Raw genomic sequence first — 13953 nt, 5'->3', positions numbered from 1 at the left:
AGGCAGGGTAAATAAATTGCAATGTTGTAAGAGTAGATAAAGAAGTAATTAAATCATTCTAAAGTTTGAGATGAATAAAGGAAAACTGACAAGTGTGAGCTATTCACATTATGCTTTGGGAGAGTCAATACCAGACATTTTAGAGGAAAGTTAAATAGAATCCTATGAATTAATCCTTTATAGATTCAAGAGACTTGAATATATTGAATGTCAAGAATGAAATTTTGAGGACCCAAGAAGAACATTGATAAGTAAATAGTTTAAAAAAGACATAATATTTGCAAGAAACAAAGGAGAAGAACCCAAGGAAGAATTCACAGATTCTGTTCTATAATCATTGATTCAAAGAAATATCATGGCTCAAGGTGAGCTGAAGGAAGCACAGACAGCTGTAGACTTCAAAAAAGTTGATTTTTCACTGAAAACCAACTATTTTGGGAAACAAATGATAATCAAATGAGGAAATAGATTAATTCTCAAGGTGTACAATGAATGACAAGCAAAAGCAGAGCTCCCCAATTTTTGTTTTGTTTCTGTTTTCTCTGACAAAGACAATGATCTTTGGATTTAGAATAACTAAGAGTTGCCAATAAATATAAGGGCTGGAGATATATTAGAGAAAAGAAGGAAAGAAGCATTTTTATAACATCTATTATGTGCCAAACACTGTGATGCAATTCATTAACATTATTTTATTTGCTATTCACGCCAACCCATGAAGTAGTATTGTATCATTCACAATTTAAGTAAGAAAACTTAGGTAAAGAAGGGTTGAGTGATTTGCCTTTAGTATCTGTAATTGGATTTCCACTCAGGATGTCTTCCACTCTACCGAAGTTGCTTCTTTAAAATGTGTACAGCACCTTAAACACATTGGATCATTTGATTCCACAACAACTTTATGACATACCTGGCTAACAAGAAAAGTGTTTTGACTTTCTATTGTAGTAAGAGACAGAGCCTCCAAGCATGCTAAGGTGATCCTCTCTATTCTCCATTGGGAGTAAAACGATCAGTTGTGGAATCCTCACTTTAGGAAAGGCATTGATGGGCTACGGATTATTGAGAGGAGTTTAGCCTGAGCAGAGAAAGATTTATAATCTTGCCATACTGAAATTGGTGGAAGAAACCGTAGGTGTTTGGTGTAAAGAAGATAAAATGTGACTGTCAGAGCAGGGGTTGGGCATAAATTATCTTCAAGTATCTGTAAAACTAACATATGGAAGAGGGATTTGGTTTGTTTTATTTGAACCCAGATGAAAGAACCAGCAAAAAACTGTAGAAATTATGGACAAGCTAATTAAGGTTTGATGTAAGGAAACTATTGCAAAAAGATGCTATTTAGAAGTGGAAGATGATGACTTCATATGTACTGGATTTCCCCTCCCATAAAACCTTGAGGAAAAGATTTGTTGATCACTGGCTTGTACAACATATATGCAAATAGACATATGCAAATTTGGTCGGTTATTGTCCTTTGTTCTCGAACAGGACAAATACAACATCTCTATGGGAGAGTCAAGATGCATTGTGTCTGACTGTGGCTATTCAGAACCCCATGAGCTCAGAGCGCTCTGCCACAGGTCTATCACAAATAGAACAATATGGGTGGATTCTCTTGATGAGAGTTCCTCATGCCGGCCAAACTTGTGTCATTGTTTAATATACATATATATATATATATATATATATATATATATATATATATATATATATATACACATATATATATGTATATATATATGTGTGTGTGTGTATATGTATATATATATGTGTGTATATGTATATATATACATATATATACATGTATATATACATATATATATGCGCATATGTATATCTTTATATGGGATAAAAAGGTGGAGAAAGAAAAAAAAAAGAAAAAATAGTTCTCATTTTATGAAAATAATTTACTCCTAGCTCTTCCTATTGGCACTGTGACAGTGGAGCCTCAATTCACACATATGTCAAAAGATGATTAAAATTGTCACCTACATCATAAGCCTGCAGGAAAAGAGAAATAACCTTGTAAAATACTTTGAAAATCTTAAAGCTCCTTAGAGGAATTAACTAGGATCATTCTAATTAACACTGTTGCTACTATTATCTTTCACAAATGAAGATATTCAGTAGTCTTCATTGCAGCATAGTAAAGAACTTTTTAATGTGGCTCATATTAAACTAATGGCAGGAGACAAAAGTAAATAAATAACATTTTATCTCAAAAACTACTAGAAAAGTAGAAACATGTTTTTACAATTAGCAAGGAAGAAGTTTTCCCTTAACACAATAGTAACTATTTTAAGCAGAAACCAAGCAACCAACATAGGATTCAAAATTCATAGTAATATTTGTCTCATATATGGTATACATGCCATTTTCATAATGTATATCATTGAATCAAATTTACGTAGACATATTCTAAGATAATACTTTTTAATAGTGTGCTCAATTTTGAGTCCTCTTGAGTTTCTATCACTTTTGATTGCCAGGGTTGAAAAAGTGATTTGTTTTCCACAAATTCCTACTTATTGGTAAATAGTACTTTCTTATAAAAACTATTGATCAGCAGTCTGAAGACAGGTTCTAGTCTTGCTTAATCTATGATTTCATGGAAGCCAATATTATTGTACCTCTCTTTGTTCATTTGGAAAATAGGTAAAATAGAAATAATATATTTTAGGATGTGGAGTCACCTAATGGTTGTGAGGAAAGTGTCAGGAATCAAATGCTATAGAAATGAAATTTATCATGAATTAGCACAGATTATTGGAGTTTTTATGATTATGAAAGAGCAGGTGCTCTGAGAAATATAAAAGCATAGAGAAAAGAGGGTAGAAATATTATTACACTGCACAGTGCCAATGTGATATAGTAGAAAGTGCTTTGATATTAGAATCAAGAAGAGGTGGATTTAATTCTAACTCAGACCCTTATTAATTGCATATGTCTGGACAAATCACTTTGTCAATCAGTCTCAGGTTTCTTAGCTTTAAAATGGGGACAGACAAAACAAAATAATTATAACATTATTTATCTCCAACAGTTGATGAGAAATTCAAATGAGAAAACTGAAACTCTTTCCAAATATTATATAAATGTGAGCTACTTGTCATTCAGGGCAAGAACTCCATTTCACCTAAATTTTATTATTCAACACCTCCCCAAACCTTTTAATTCAGTTCCTTGAATACAGTTTACCTTTAATTAACATTATTTAATTAAATATTTGATTGTATTACACAATCACCTGTTTTGAAGTGACTCCTGATATTGAAAGCTCAACAACTTGAAAAGCTACAAGTGGTGGATAACAGGTGTTTATAGAGAACTGTTTGTGTCAGCACAGTTGCCATGCATGATTTCATATGAGACTTCAGACAGCTCTATGAGATAAGTACCACAAGTGAAATTATGCACAGTTTATAGGTAAGGAAATGAAAGTCAAACAACTTACCCATGGAAAAAATACTTCAGTGTCTGAGTTAGAGATTTTTATGAAGGTCTTCCTGCCTGCAGGTCCAGGAATGTTTCTACTGCATCACTTTTGAATCTACAGAAATACTAGATCGGACATTCTAGAACCTAATTGTCTTGATATGGAGAAAGAAGGTCAAGACTCCATAAAGGAGAGTTAGTCAACAACATTATATTCAATGTTTGTCCTTGGACCCCAAACCTAGGAAACATATACTCATATTGGAGAAATTCTTCACTAGTCCTTGAGTCAAAGGTTCCTAGTGTCAGAGAGCTCCCTCCTGGTCATTGTTGTGGTATGCATAGAATCAGTAGAATGAGAGCTAGTGATGCCAACTATTTCCTTTCATTCAAGTCAATCTCAGGGAGCACAAAAGACACTAGATGAGTGAGTAGAATTTGACCCCAGCACTTAGCCCTCTCTTGGAATGTTTCAGTGAACAATATCTGAAGTCAGGGTAGAGGCATGGACTGTTTGAACTTCTGGAAGTCCTATACCTCTTGGGAGATGGTGTTCCCTTGGAGATAACTGGCATCTCTACTGCCAACTGACGAACAAAACATGTCATTAAAATTTGCCCTGACCATGGGGAAAAATTACTTTCTCATAGGCATTTTCTTATTCACCGATTGTGTTTACCCATGTGATATAGAAAAGGTACTGGTTAAGGGTCCAGAGAAAATCTGTTTTCTAGGTCAGCTTCTTTCTGTCTTCCAGGGAAGTTACATTAGTCAAGTCACTGTCTCCATGTCTCAATTTTTTCTTTGAAATTGTTGTAATAAATATCAGTACTGAAAATCATCAAAAGATTTTAGTGAAACTCAAATGTGATACTGAACATAAAAGAGATGTGTGTGGATTATTGAAAATATGTCCACAAAATGAGGCAGTGAAAAAAAAATCACTAGCGGATCTGGGGTGGAATTGGAGGTCATTGTGAACCTTTAGGCAAATCTCTTATTCTGGATAAAACTTGATTTGTAACATATAGATGAGCTCATAATTATTATCAGTATATTAATTTATATTTTATAAAATAATATTCTTGTTAGCCTGAATATTATACCTATTCTTTAAAAATCTACTCAGAGCTCCTAATGTTCCTATTTCCCATTTTATCTCATTCTTTTCCTGATGTGGTTTTTAGTCCTCAGGACACATGTAATTAAGTTTCTAGTCCAATGGCAACTCAAGGGTATATTGAAATAATTATTCCTCAGGATTTAAGTGGAGTCTTTGATAAGTTTTCTTTTGCTGTTTTTGAGGACTAGATGTGAAAAAAGGAAAAATACAGAACACAATGTGGGAGATGCAAAATATTTTGAATACTTAGATTCAACAATGAATCAAAACTGACATAATCAGTTTGTAAAGTTTTCTATCCTAAGCATTTGACTACTAGTATCACCCCCACACAAAATCAACTTTTATTTGCTATTTATATATTTTATGTTTGCTTGCATATATATATATATATATATACATATATTCACTCATTAACTCATTTACTCAGAAGCTACAGTATTCCTTAATTAAAATAATAGTCTAATGAATTAATTTGGAGTTGAATTATCATTTGCTTGGGAAAACCAATATTGGAATCATCAAATTTCCAGATAGCAAAAATACAGGAATGCTAACTATCACGGTGAGTGATCTATTCAAGTTTCAAAAATATCTCAACAAACCAAAATGTTCCATTAAATTGAACAAAATGTAATTTTGAAAAGAAGTATGCAAACTTGTATACTTGTGCTCACAATATTCCAATGTGTTGTTCCCTTTCAGAACTTTCATTTTGTGTATATTAATGAATATTTGTACATTTATTCATTTTAGTAAGTATAGTGATAACTTTATTTCATAATTTTCTACTTATAATTCTATATAAAGCTCTAAATGCAAATGTATAACTTTTCTTATAAAATATATTTTGTTTGTCCCATTCTGGAAGCAATATAAATAGTATTCTAGGGTGAATTAAAATGCTTATACTCATCTCTCAGATTTCCTGTTAAATTTCTTTATACATTTTGTGAAATTGATATGATTTTAATAAAGAAATAAATTAAATATGTCATGTTATACCATATTTAGACACAACTAATTAAATTTCCATAATAGACATAATTTGAATGGAAAATTGCAATAATTGCCATGACACACATTCTTAAACCTATCTTCACATCAGGCTAATATTTTCATTTTGATGTCCAATAAATACAAAATGAAAATGCTGGCTCAAATAAATATAAGTTAAAAATTTTAGAAGAACTGATTAATCTTTTGTTGTGATAAAAGAATTTTTGGTTAATTTATTTTACATTATTAGAATAATTTTGTTGTGAGAGTAAACATATCCCCACTCCAAAAAAAAAAAAGATTAGAATCCACAATAATAGTGAGAGTGAAAAAGATGTAATTCAGTCTGTGGTCAGATCCCAATGGCTCTGTCTCTGGGATGAGTTGCCTTCTTTATCATAAGTACACTAAAGAAGTTGCTTCAATTTTTTTTCCCACAGTTGCTATTACTAGCTGTATTTTACTTCATTCTATGCCTCCCCTCTCTCATTTATTCTATTTTCTCCCTCCTTTCTCTCTGTCCCTGTTCAGAAGTGTGTTGTATCTAAGTACCCTATCCCACTATCTTCCCTCTCTTCTATCACCTATTCCCCCTCTCCCTCTCCCCATTCCCCCCTATCCCATTACTTTCCTATCATTTTTCTTGACGGTAATATAGGTTTCTATACCCTATTAAGTGTGTAAGAGCCATCTCTGATGAGAATGAAGGCTCACTCATTCCCCCTCACCTTCCCCTGTTCCACTCCTTTGTAAAACACTTCTTTTGATTCTTATGTGAAATATCACAACCCTTCTTCCTCTCCTTTCTCTTCCTCCCAGTATTTTGCTTTATCAACCATTGACCCCATCTTTTTACTATATTATAACATTATATTCTGTTCCTTCTTGTGCCTTTTCTATGTATGTTCCTTCAAACTACTCTTATGAGTGAGAAAACTCATATGAGTGATCAATATCTTCTTCCCTTGCGGGAATGCAACAGTTCAATATCATTTTAGTTCCTCATAGTTAGTCCTTCTTGTCTGCCCTCTCTATGGTTCACCTGAGTCCTGTAATTGAAGATCAAACTTTCTATTCAGCTTTGGTTTTTTCAATAGGAAAGTTTGAAAGTCCCCTGTTTCATTGAAAGTTTATCTTTTCCACCTTAAAGAGGATGTTTACTTTTGCTTGGTAGTTGATTCTCAGTTGTAAACCAAGATCTTTTGCATTCTGGAATATCATATTAGAATCTCCAGGAACCCTGAAGGTGGATGCTATCAGATCTTGTGTAATCCTGACTATAAAGCCACGATAGTTGAATTGCTTGTTTCTGGCAACTTTTAGTATTTTCTCTTTGACTTGGAGTTTGGGAATTTGTCTATAATATTGCTAGAAGTTTTTCTTTTTGGATCTCTTTCAGAAGGAGATCAGTGAATTCTCTCAATTTTTATCTTACCCTCTGCTTCTAGGATCTCAGGGCAGTTTTGCCGTATTATTTCTTTAAAAATGAAGTCTAGGTTCTTTTCCTGATCATGACCTTCAGGTAGCCCAATGATTTTTAAATTATCTCTCCTGGATCTATTTTTGATGTCAATTGTATTTCCAATGAGAAATTTCACATTTTCTTCTAGTTTTTGATTTTTGGAATTGCTTTATTTCTTTCTGATTTCTCTCAAAGTCATTGACTTCCTTTAGTTCCATTCTGCATTTGAAGAAGTTATTTTCTTCAGAGAACTTTTTCATTCTCCTTTTCCAGCTGCCCAATTCTGCTTTTTAAGTCATCCTTCTCTTCATTTGCCTTTTTGTGTTGCATTTTCCATTTGGCCTAAACTTATTTTTTTTACCTATTATTTTCATCAGTATCTTTTTGTATTTCTTTCACTAAGTTGCTAATTTGGTTTTCATGATTTATCTGCATCATTCTCATGTCTCCTTCCAATTTTTCCTCTACCTCCATTAATTGTTTTTCAGATTCTTTTTTGAGCTCATCCATATCCTGAGCCCATTTCCTATTTCTCTTGGAGGTTTTGTATACTGAAGCTCCAATTTTGTAATCTTTTGAATCTTCCATGAGACCAAAGTAATTTTCTATGATCAAATTATTACTTTTCTTTTCTTTACTCATTTTCTCAGCCTATGACTAATTTACCGCATTTCCAAGGATTGAAAGGGGGAGGTTGGGACAACCCAAAGGCACCTTAATTCCTCCAAGATCTTATGAGAGGCTCTGACTGCTCTTTTGCCTGTGCTGTGGAATGTGGATGATCACAGGCCCTCCCCTCTGCCCCTGAGCTGTGAGGAAGGTTCTTGCTAGGCTATGATGGTGTGGGGGCCTGGACTGAGACCTGAATTTGAATGTGGGGAAACACTAGATCCCTTCCCCCAGGGAAAGCAGAGAGACCTCTGCAGTATCCCCTGACACCCTTACTGTCTGTGGGCTGCACTCTGGACATGCTGTGGGGCTTTGCTGACTGCCGCAGCTTCTCATTGCAGCACTGCTCTGAGGCTGCTGCTTACTCCTTACTCACTCTGGTGTGGCAGAATTCTCTCACACCCCTTCAAGCTGTTCCCAGTGATCCCTGGGCCAGGAGATCTGGAAACTGACCCCTCTGCCACAGACCCAGGTGCCCTCAGTGATCTAGGTACTCGGCTGGCTGCACTTGCAGAGGCTTTTTCCAGCCACAGGTCATGGTGAAACAGCCCTTTCCTGTGGAACTTCTAAGTTGTCTTGTACTGGGAAATTGTATCACTCAGTCTTTCTGTGGGTTCTGCCCCTCTAAATTTTGGCTCAAGTCATAATTTGATGGCTTTTGGAGTTTTTGGGGGGAATGAGTTCCTGGAAATTTCTGTCTTCATGCTGCCATCTTGACTTTGCCCCCAGAAAAATTTTTCAAAAAAATTTGCCAAATTAACCAGTCACTGAAACTAACTAGTTATGTTAGGAATTATTTTGCTTTTATACTGGCTAAAAATCAGTTAGTAAATATATGTTACCTAAGTCCTTATTGGCTACCAGGTATCATTCAACATGTTGGCAATATAAAAAAAGGGACAAAAGGCAATTCTTGACCTCAAAGAAAAAAGAGAACTAAATAATAAGTGTACTTGAAATACAACTGTATATATTGCTTTCTTTTAAAAGTCATTTATATGAAAACTTAACAAGGTATAGAAAGAATTTTTTCAGATATATATATAGATATATATACATATATATATGTATATATATATGTATATATATATATATATATATATATATATATATATATATATATATACATATTACTTTTTTTCTCTTGCAGGCAGCTTTTGGGCATATTGTGAAGGACTTTGGGTCTGGATTCAGAAACATGTGAGTTCAAATCTATTCCAAGGCACTAGCTATGAGACCTGGGACAACTCATTCAACCTCTGTTTGCTTCAGTTTGCCTTTTTTCCAAGATTATTGTATCAAACCTTATTGTAGGACAGGTAAGTGGTGCAGTGGATAGGGCACCACCCTGGAGTCAGGAGGACCTGAGTTCAGGTCTGGCCTCAGACACTTGATAATTGCCTAGCTATGTAAGCTTGGGAAGGTCACAGCCCCATTGCCCTGCAAAAATAAACAAGCAAACAGAAAATAAAAAATATATATATTGTATTGGTAAAACACTTAGTCAAGTGCACGTCATAGCTCAGGTGCTGCATTACTATCATCATCATCATCATCATCTTCTTCTTCATTACTATATTAGAACTTCAGTACTAGCTGTACTCTAATAGAGTATATCAAAAGAATGACCAATGTGGACAAACAGGTCATTTAAAAATTAACCGAATATAAAACAATAACATATGCAGATGATGAGTTTAAATTAGAATTTATGAACCGTAATATTGCAGTTACACAATATATTGCTTGTTATTTTTATAATATAATATTTTATTATTTCCCAATTACATGTAAACCATTTTAAATTTTCTAAATTTTTTTTGTCACAAATTTTGCACCTCCTTTCTATCCTCCTTCCCTTAAGAAGGCAAGCAACTTGGAATAGCTTATATATGTTTAGTCATGCAAAACATATTTCCACATTAGTCATTTTGGAAAAAAAACAAAACAAATCAACAGAGGGAGTGTACCCATAGTTTAATTAATGAGTGTTGTAGTGCTATAATTGGAGTACTATAGGGAATGAGCAAGAGACTATAATAAAAGGACTGAACTTAAATAGATCATAAAAAGAAACAGCCAAAAACAAGAGGTACTTTAATCTGCATTCAGACTACATTCATTCTATTTCTGGAGATGGATATCATTTTTTTTTTAACATAAACCATTCAGAACTTTCTTGGTCCATTGTATTTCTGAGAATAGCAAAGTCATTCATATGGCCTTGGGTGATGAAGCTGTGTGCTGGTAGTCAGAGATACCTCAATTTTCCATATCTATTGCAAAATCAGACTGCAGCCTGGACAGATGGGATTGGAGATAGGGACATCACTGGCAGAGCCTGTAGTCTTTGGTCCCAGGGTCATCCTAGATTCTAGCTTTTTTCTAAGATTTGATAAATGGTCAACAGATATGAAAATGGAGTTTTCAGTGAAGAAATTAAATCTATCTATGTTCATTTGAAAACAAAATTTCTCTAAATCATTATTGATTAGAGAAATACAAATAAAAATAGCTCTAAGGTGAAACCTCATGCTTATTATATTGACTAATATGGCAAAAAAGAAAAATGGGAAATATTTGAAGAGATAATGTTAGACTAGGATATTAATGCAGTGTTGGTGGAGTGACCTAATCCAACCATTCTGGAAAGTAAATTGAAATGCTGACCAAAGGACTCTAAAACTGCCCATACCCTTTGATCCAATACTATTCCTAGGTCTATATCCCAAAAAGATTGTCAAAAAGGGAAAAAGACTCACAAGTACAGAGATATAAATAACAGCTCTTTTTGTGGTGTCAAGAAACTGGAATACCTAAAAAAATGTGGTGCATGAGTATCTAGAAATACTATTCTTCTATAAGAATCATGAGCAAGTGAATTGCAGGAAAAAACCTGGAAAGACTTCCATGAACTGATGTTGAGTGAAGTGAGTGGAACCAAGAGATCACTGTACACATTAATAGCAATATTGTATGATGATCAACTATAATACACTTAGATCTACACAGCAGTATAATAATAAAGACAATTCCAAAAGACTTGTAATAGAAAATGTCATTCATATTTAAAGAAAGAACTATGAAGTTTGAATGTAGACCAAAGCACAGTATTTTTACTTTTTAAAAAATTCATTTTATGATTTTTTTATTCTCACATTTCACCCATTTGTTCTGATTCTTCTTTTACTACATGATTAATATGGAAATATGTTCAACATGTATAATCTATATGAGATTGCTTGTTACCATGGATATGCTTTAAGGAAGGGAGGAAACTAGAAAAATGTGGAACTTGAAATCTCATGGGAAATGGATAGTGAAAACTATCTTTACATATAATTTGTAAAAACAAAATTAAAATAAAAGAAGACACATATTGCCCACAGTATAAAAGTTCTTCACAAACCCTTGTCACTATCCTTAGGTTTTATTCCTTCTTAAAAAGTAGCCATTTTGAAGAGGTGTTTTGGAGTCAGGTCCAAGTGACTCTCAAAGAAATAATAATAATAATAATGACTATGATGATGATGTTTGTCCTTCATTTTCTTTTTTTTTTTTGTTCAAGGCAATGGGGTTAAATGGCTTGTCCAAGGCCACACAGCTAGGTAATTATTAAGTGTCTGAGGCTGGATTTGAACTCAGGTACTCCTGACTCTAGGGCTAGTGCTCTCTCTCTATCTACTGCTCTATCTAGCTGCCCCTTGTCCTTCATTTTCTTTTTTTGTTTTGTTTTGTTTTGTTTTAGGTTTTTGCAAAGCAAATGGGGTTAAGTAGCTTGTCCAAGGCCACACAGCTAGGTAATTATTAACTGATTGGGACTGGATTTGAACTCAGGTACTCCTGACTCCAAGGCCAGTGCTTTATCCACTATGCCACCTAGCCGCCCCTTGTCCTTCATTTTCAAAGAAGACCATGACATCAAGGAGGTGAAGCCACGAGAAGCACATGAATTGTATTTGAGTGAAGGAGTACCATACCAAGTTGCCAGGCTCACTTTCTCCTTCAGAGCCAGCTGGATCCATTGGCCAGATATGAATCAGGATCACTGGAGACAGTACTGGATGCTAGGCAATCAGGGTTAAGTGACTTGCTCAAGGTCACACAGCTAGTTAATGTCAAATGTATGAAGCAGGATTTGAACTTCCATCCTCTGACTCCAAGGTCACCTAACTACCCTTTCACAAAGAAAAAATTACATTTTGAATATATATCCTGAACTGAAGAAATTAACAAATGGTACAGATGAGGACTTAATTCATTCTTTTGTTGCTGATCTAGAATTCAGAACATGATGGAGAAAATAATAACTGATTTAAAGTATATCAATTTTTTTTTCTCTCAAGACTTGGTTTTTAACAATTTATTGGAAGAATTCTGGTTTAGGAAAAATCATTATAATAACTTTATCGAATTTAGATGTCTGTGTGTATGTATGAATGTATGTGCGTGTATGGTTATGTGTGTGTGTGTGTGTGTGTGTGTGTGTGTGTGTGTCAATGGATCACTTATTGGAGCACTAGCCTTGGAAAAACGAGGAATCATCTTTATGAGTTACTAAAGAGTGTAAGTCACTTACTGGGTGTGTGACTTTGAGCAAGTCTCCTAACTCTTTTTGCCTCATATCTTCATCTGGTAAATGATAGAAGGAAATGGGAAAATCACTTCAATGTCTTTGTAAAATAAAATGAAGTCATGATGAGTTAAACACAACAGAATAATAAGAAGATAACACACATATTATTCATTCCACATAACAATTTTATTTTATAGGTTATACTCTAAAGACATTTTAAGCATGTGGAACCTAATATTGGGTCTTGCCTATTTCTATACAACATGAAAATATCTAGGAAAATATAAATTCATGTTTCTCCTTATTCCAAATCGATGATACTTTCTTCTACATAATGTTGCCTTTGAAAAATTTTGGACTATACTTCTCCCTGAATAAGAAAAATAGCTTGATTTGGGAGATGGATCACAGTGTGAGGAAGGTACATATTGAATCTTCTAAGGAAAAAAATATGATCCAATTGAAATCATTGTCAACTTAAAGCTTTCTTGAATGCATTCTTGACATCTTTGTTCCTTAGACTGTAGACCAGAGGGTTCAACAAGGGGATGACCATGGTGTAGAATACCGATACAAATTTATCTGTATCCATTGAATGACTTGAACTGGGTTGAAAGTACATAAACATCATTGTCCCATAAAATATGGACACTGCTGTTAGATGGGAAGCACAAGTGGAGAAGGCTTTCTGGCGGCCTTCAACAGAATGGATCTTCAGGATGGTGATGAAAATTAACAAATATGAAGTAAAGATGACAAGGAATGGGAAAAATGCAGTGAATGGACCTAATATATACAGTACTAACTCAGTGCTATGAATATCAGAGCAAGATAGAACTAGGAGAGGGGGAATATCACAGAAAAAATGATGGATCACATGGGACCTACAGAAGGAAAGGGTAAATGTCTTTCCTAAAGCTATGGAGGAGGCTAGAAAGCCACAGAGGTAAGCAGCAGCAGCCAAATGTGCACATAGAGTTGATGTCATAGTTGTGGTATAATGTAGGGGCTTACACACTGCTTCATGGCGATCATAAGCCATAGAGGCTAAGAGAAAACTTTCAGTAGTAACAAAGGCCCCAAAAAAGAAAAACTGTGAAGCACATCCAATAAAGGAGATGACCTTGTTTCCTGTGAGGAACCCAGCTATCACCTTGGGAGTAATAGCTGAGGAGTAGCCCAAATCCACCAGAGAGAGGTTACTGAGGAAAAAGTACATGGGGGTATGAAGGCAGGAATCCCAACATATCAGAGCTATTAGCCCCAGGTTCCCTACCACGGTGATGAGATAGATGAGTATGAACATTATGAAGAGGGGAACCTGAAGCTCTGGGGCATCTGTTAATCCTGTAAGGATGAACTCACTTGCTTCTGATCTATTCTCCATAGATGTCATTTCAGAATAATGTCATTCACCTGCCAAAAAAAATTAACATCAGAAAAAACACTCTTCATGAGAAATGATTCCAAGATATATAACAAAGTCAGAGACATGTCTTATGCATTAAATAGAAATAATTCTTTGAAGTACAAGAACATCTAGATGACTGTCCTAACAGTCATTATAGGTCCCCCAAATTCACTCATCCACTTTTTCATAATGAGGGAGAGTTCCTCACCTGTTACTTCTTAATTTTCAAAATCTACTGCAAATATAAGAATTCCCAAAGTCACATTTCCCACTTT

At 34.5% G+C, this 13953-nt stretch overlaps 1 protein-coding gene across 1 annotated transcript; it reads right to left on the bottom strand.

The window, feature by feature from the left end:
* Window positions 1–12739: 12739 nt before the first annotated feature.
* On the bottom strand, window positions 12740–13663 carry LOC141516694 (olfactory receptor 5B12-like). Its single transcript, XM_074227692.1, has one exon. It carries the CDS (start codon window positions 13661–13663, stop codon window positions 12740–12742), a length of 924 nt encoding a protein of 307 aa, XP_074083793.1.
* Window positions 13664–13953: the final 290 nt, after the last annotated feature.

Source organism: Macrotis lagotis, chromosome 3 (genome assembly GCF_037893015.1).
Source record: "Macrotis lagotis isolate mMagLag1 chromosome 3, bilby.v1.9.chrom.fasta, whole genome shotgun sequence".
NCBI lineage: Eukaryota > Metazoa > Chordata > Mammalia > Peramelemorphia > Peramelidae > Macrotis > Macrotis lagotis.
This window is presented reverse-complemented; position numbering and strand designations above follow the sequence as displayed.

Coding starts and splice junctions, on each gene's coding strand:
- LOC141516694 (XM_074227692.1), bottom strand. CDS start 13,663: ATGACATCTATGGAGAATAGATCAGAAGCAAGTGAGTTCATCCTTACA.